The sequence below is a fragment of the Cinclus cinclus genome, chromosome 22, assembly GCF_963662255.1.
Source record: "Cinclus cinclus chromosome 22, bCinCin1.1, whole genome shotgun sequence".
NCBI lineage: Eukaryota > Metazoa > Chordata > Aves > Passeriformes > Cinclidae > Cinclus > Cinclus cinclus.
The window spans coordinates 10,274,064-10,280,063 of NC_085067.1; the positions used below are offsets into that span (position 1 = coordinate 10,274,064).

Consider the following 6,000-nt stretch of genomic DNA (forward strand, 5'->3'; position numbering starts at 1 on the left):
AGTTTCCAGGAGAGCACTGCTGGTGTGTTTGGGTGCACATGTCTTTGCCCTGAAATTGTCCTTTTCGTGGTGGGGCTCAGAATGGTCCCTGACAGCTGCCACTGCCAGGACAATGGAAGACAAAGCTGGAATGCTGCTCTGCCCCCCTTCAAGAGCTCATTACTCAGTCGTTAATTAACCTGTTCCCTGCCAGAAGTGTTGAGGGGGCTGGGCCGTGGCTGAGCAGGAGCCATGCGGTAGGTGGCAGTTGGCAGTGCCACGGTGACAGTTCCACGTGGAACCCTGTGGTCACAACGCTGGGACACCTCCCTGGGGCAGCAGGGCCTCGGCATCTGTCCCACAGGGATCTGGGAATGATGGGCCAAGGCATGGAGGCCCCTGGCAGCACGCGGGGCCCCAAGGCTGAACTGAGCCAGCGCAGCCAGGAGATGCGAGCCCTTGTGGCCCTGCAAGGTACTGCCTTGGGCTACTCGGGGACAGGGAGGTCACAGCCCCCTCGTCCTGCACGGTATCGTTGGCTTACTGATGTCCCCCAGAGCAAGGCGGGAAGATTTTCGCTCAGTCCTGCGAGGAAAAACTCCTACAGAACAGGGAGCTGCTCCCCAGCTTGAAGGCGGCCTTGCAGGAGGATTCCAGTATCCTGAAATTTGTCCTGAAGGTATCAGCAGGTCCCTCCTGCTGCACCCCTGCCTGGTGCTGGCCCTGCACCCCCAGCTCCTCCAGGAGCAGGCAGCACAGACCAGCAAAAGGATGTGTCATTCCCAGGCTGACAGTGACCATCTCTGTCCCCCCCCCGCCCACAGTACAACAAACTCCCCATTAAGGATGCTTTTGGAGAGGGCCAGGAGCTCATTTCAGCCACTGAGAGCCTGGAGGTAACAGCAGGGCCGGGAGCAGGGGCTGCTCACAGGGACTGGGGCTCTGGGGACACTGGGAAGAACACAGCAATGCATGGCAGAGGGACGTGGTGCCAGCACCAGACATCCCCACAGAGCTGCTGTGGAGACATGGGGTGTTCACGTTTGATCCTGTGGGTCGCTTTCCATCATGGAACCCATCTATGCAGACCCTTTGTCCCAGCAGACCTCCTGGCTGTCCCACCCCACGTGTCCTTGGCACTGCCTGGGTTCCTATAGGGTCCAGTTGCATCTCTGGCAGAGGGATGCTGTCCCTGCCCTTCACTGTCCCAAGGTTGTGCCCTGGTTATAAACCCATGGAGATTGAGGCACTGGGCCCATTGAGCTGCCTTTGCCCAGGGGCCTCTTGCAGGGATAGAGCGGTGCTGCTGCTCTCTGAAAGCATCCCCATCTGGGCCCTGATCGATTTTATTGATCCCTAGCCCTGCTCCATGTTATACAGAGTCCCTAAGCCCAGCCCAGCCCTGCCATCAGGAGTTGCCTGCCTCTGCCTTACTCCAACCAGCCCCCAGAGCAAAAACTCTCCCACACCCCATCCTGTCAACCCAGTGACAACATCCTAGAGCATGTGTCCCCACTGGACCTGCAGTGTCCCCAGCTCTACCTCAGGGGGAGTTTTCTGGGCAGCATCCCCTTCTCCTGCAGCATCTGGCCTGGAAAATGGTCTCATGTCCATCCAGGTGGTCATAAAGAAGGTTGAGGCCCGAGTCCATGACCAGGTGAAGGTGTGTGACATGCTGATGCACCAGCTGAGGCAGTGGAACCAAGCCAGGGATGAGCGCCAGAGGCACTTGCAGGAGCTGCAAGATGCTGAGACAGATCCTAAGTGGCAAGAGCCACAACTGCAGGTAACCAGGAGCACTTCCTGGTGTGCCAACACCCATGTAGGGCTTTAAAGCAGCCCCTGCATGGCATGGCACACGTAGTCACTTTGTGTCTTCCCCCGCTGTGTCTGACCCAGACCATTCGCCAGCTGGGCAATGACATCGAGAAGATGCTCATGAAAATTCACAGTGGAGAGATCATGACCAACCTGTACCTGCGGCTGCAGGAGGTCCTGAGGAGGGTGAGCCCTTCCTCACTGGGCTGGTGGGCCACTGTCTCTCTGCTCTCCCTGCAAAGGCATGGGGTGCCCAAGGAGCTGTGTCCCAGGGCATACCCTGTTGATCCCCTCCGTGCCCTGTCACAGCACGGGGGACCCCGGTGGGTGACATGCTGTGGCTCCCTGTGTGCCAGGAGCTGGTGTACCTGCCTCGATACCTGGACCTCCTGTGTGGGATGACTGTGATGTACCACGAAGAGCTCATGGCCCGGAGTAGCCTCAAAGCCAACAATATCATCAAGGTGAGATATCTAGGGCCCTTTCCCACCCTCCCAGACAGTGCCCACAGACAGCACTACGTACCTAGGCCTGAGAGCTTTCCTTCAGCAAGCAGCAAAAGAGATGGAGTTGAGCTTGCCCACAGCACCCAGAGGCCTCCATAGGTCCTCCTGGGTCTCCCTCTTGTCCCCTGGGGCTGGGGTCAGCCTGTCTGAAGTACCAACCATGGCAAAGGCAGAGTGTTCCCACACCCCAGCCTGCCTTGCTAAGTTTCCTTCACAGCCTGCTTGCATGAGCTGGGGTCACCTTTGGCACTGGGCATCCCAGTAGCTCATATGGTAGTTCAAATCACAGATTAATGGAATCTGGTTTGGGTTAGCAGTTCATCCCACCCCCTGCCATGGGCAGGGACACATTCCACTGTCCCAGGCTGCTCCACTCGCCAGTGTCCAACTGGCCTTGGACACTGCCAGGAATCCAGGGGCAGCCACAGCTGCTCTGGGCACCCTGTGCCAGCCCTGCCCACCCTCACAGGGAACAATTTCTTCTTTGTATCAGTCTAAACCAATACTTGAACCTAATAACCAGTCTGTAGAAAGCTCCAACTGACTTTGGCAGTAACTATTCCCTTCTCTGCTCCAGAAACTCATGGCTGAGGTGGGACCCCAGGTGCGTGTAGAGAAGCAGCTCAGGGACCAGTCCCTGGCTGAACAGAGGAAGCACATCGAGAGCCTCCAGCGCCAGGAGGAGAGCGAAAGGCAGCAGAGGCAGGTGAGCTGGGGGGATGGGACAGATGAGCTGGGAGCAGGTGAGCTGGGGGGATGGGACAGGTGAGCTGGGAATGTGGGACAGGCAGGGCTGGGGGTGTGGGGCAGGTGAGCTGGGGGGATGGGACAGGTGAGCTGGGAGTGTGGGGCAGGCAGGGCTGGAGGCAGGGGACAGCCTGCCGTGCTGAGCCGCCGGGGTGACACGCTGTCCTTGCAGCAAGCTGTGTCCATGCTCTCTGCAGAGCAGGACCTGAGCTCCTCGGACGTGCTGATGGGTGAGTGCTTGGCAGGGGGCAGGGCAGGGGGATGTGGGCACAGCCACGGGCATCTTGCCCTGCTCCTTCCCTGCCACCCCAGGTGCTGACGTGGAGGCCGCCAAGGCCAAGATGCAGTGCGAGGCCTTTGTGACCGACAAGATAGAGAAGGCGAAGACTGCCCTGCAGTGCTCCTGCCTCTGGGTAGTGGAAAACCCATCCCTGCTAAAACCTGGGGCTGCTGGAGCACTGGGCAGCTGCGACCTCTCTGCTCTCCCCTTTTCCCTGTGGAGTTGCCTGCTCTCCTCTCCCTGGAGCCCCATAAAGCCCCTCTTTGCTGCCCTTCTCCATGACCAGAGACTGCAGAGCTCCGTGGTGCTGTAACCCCCACGAGGCCCTGCTTCCAGCAGGAACACCTGGGCTGAGTCCTTGTATCTCCCCTGGCCAGGACATCCCCAGCAGCATCCAGTCCCAGAGGAAATCCCTGAGGAACCTGCAGCAGCACATCGATGAGTGCAGGGAGACAAAGAAGGTGCTGAAGACGACACTGCAGGAGCTGGAGTCGAAGCAAGCTAAACTGAAGTTTAACCAGCCCGTCAGCACCACCAGGTGCTGCTGGCCTCACAAAATTGTGCCAACCAGGCCACCACCCTTGTGGGGGGACATGTCTCACCAGGCACCCTGACTTCCACCCCACTGCAGCCACGCACTCCTCCTGCACTGGAAGGGTTTCTGAGCTCCCAGCTCTGCTGCTGGCAGAGCACCCAAACCTCCCAGTGGGGTCCCAGAGCTCCCTTTCTCTTTGCCTGGCATGGGAAGTGCTGCCAGCAGCATGGAGCTGGGCTGCAGATGAGGGTGGGGCAAGCTGAACAGCTTTTGGAGCAGCTTTGGGGTGTCCCTGCACCCCTCTGCAGCTGTGTGATGTGAGTGTGGCTGTCTCCAGGCTGTGGGAAGAGGAGCTGATGGAGAACCTGAAGCAGGAAGAAGCACGGCTAGAGCAGATGCAAGCCCAGATGTCGAAGAATCAGAAGCGCCTGATCGAGTTTGAGAACATCATTGACAACCTGTACCTGCACCTGCAAGGCATCCTCATCCCTGGCCAGGTACCACAGGGCACTATGGCAGCGGGGCTATGAAGGCAGGGCAGTGCAGGAACACCTGGCACTGCCACCACCGCCACCAGGGCCTCGCTGTCCCCAGCAAGGTGGCTCTGTCTCCCCAGGAGGACTCTGTTGCAGTGGTGGGACTGGAGGACAAGCTGCAGCAGTGTGAGAAGAAGCTGCAGTTCCTGAAGGAGAGAGTGGCAGCCTGGCCCGAGGATAGCACTGAAGAATGCAATGAGGTACATGAGGTACAGGGGCTCCCCTCTGTGCCCCTGGGGACACACGTGGGGCCCTCACAGATGGCCACCCAAGTCATCCTTCCTCTGCAAGGCCACAGGGAAGAGCCACGGAGCAGCTCAGCCCCTGATGGCACCAGCCACCCATAGAGTACCTCACGGCAGCACCCTTGGGTTGTAACACCCACCTGCCCTCCAGCACTTAACCCAGGCTGTCTTTCACAGACTTTTGCCAAGGTCAGAAACCTTCTGGAGAAAAGAACTGCAGGTGAAACACAGAACCTGAAGATTTCCTTCAAGGATGAAGACACTTTGGAAGATGGTAGGAGAGCACAGTGGGGACATGTCCCACAGTGTCCCAGCCCCTGCCCCCTGAAATTTTTGGGAGTCCTTGTCTGTCTCCCACTGGCCTAGCAGACACCAACTCACAAATTGCCTCCAGGTCTTGAGGCTGACCTTGGCTGTTTCCAAAGCTTCAGACATGGGTGGTAGTTTCAGGCAGGGATGTGGGAGAACAAAGGGAGGTGGTGGCATGACAAACACCAAGCCACTGCAGGAACAAGGAGAGGTGTTGTGGGGCAAGAGGGGACACTCATTTTCAAAATCACCTGGTTGTGAAGAATGATCAGTGCTTGGTTCTTCCCATGGATGCTCCTGGAAGGGGAAAAGAGCTTTTGGAAGCTCACCACCTTTCTTCAGCAAAGCAGGAGCTGTGCCCACCACACTGTATGTCCAGACCTTTACAGGAAGCCCCAGCAGCACTGGAGATGGACCACAGTGGTGGCATCACCAGGTCCCACAGGTCACCCTGGGATGCTGGGGTGGAAAAGCTCACGAGGACTCTCCCAGATCCCATGAGCCTGACAAAATGTGCCAGCTCTCCCAAGGACACAGGCACAGCAGAAGTGGCCTCCAGACCCTCCCCAGCCCCTCCTTTCCACTCTCCCCTCCAGACACTTTGGATTTTGAGGATGAAGACCATGACTACGTCCCCAGTCGGGAGGATATCAAGAAGCAGGGGCTGCAGCTGATCAGAATGAGCACCAGACGTCGCAAGAAGAAGTAGTAGCTTCTCCACGTGAGATTTTGAGGACCCCAGGCCACCCCTTGTACCCTTTTCCCAGCTGTTTAATAAATCTCATCTTTTTCATTCCTCCCAGTTCCCTGGTAAGGCTGGAACAAATGGTCCTAGGTCACTTCTGTCACAGAACAAGTTGGGGTCCATCCTGAGGGGTTCTGAGCTGGGTTTGGAGGCGGCGATGGGCTGGGTTAGGGACAGCTTCTGCCCCTGGAGCAGACCTGAGGCTGGCCTGGCTTTCTCTCCTAAGGTGCTGTGGGGCCAACACCTTCCCAGGATCTCTGTCGGAGCCAGTGATGGGGAAATCTGGGGAATGGCTGAGTC

The 6,000-nt window shown here is 58.1% G+C and overlaps 1 protein-coding gene across 1 annotated transcript; it reads left to right on the forward strand.

Moving 5' to 3' along the window:
* The first annotated feature begins 231 nt into the window (after positions 1-231).
* Positions 232-5,664, forward strand: CCDC183 (coiled-coil domain containing 183). Its single transcript, XM_062507355.1, has 15 exons — positions 232-236; positions 344-453; positions 537-658; positions 804-875; positions 1,598-1,765; positions 1,879-1,983; positions 2,154-2,261; positions 2,881-3,009; positions 3,223-3,280; positions 3,363-3,463; positions 3,708-3,868; positions 4,203-4,362; positions 4,482-4,610; positions 4,824-4,920; positions 5,552-5,664. The coding sequence occupies exons 1-15, from the start codon at positions 232-234 to the stop codon at positions 5,662-5,664; spliced, it is 1,638 nt and encodes a 545-aa protein (XP_062363339.1).
* Positions 5,665-6,000: the final 336 nt, after the last annotated feature.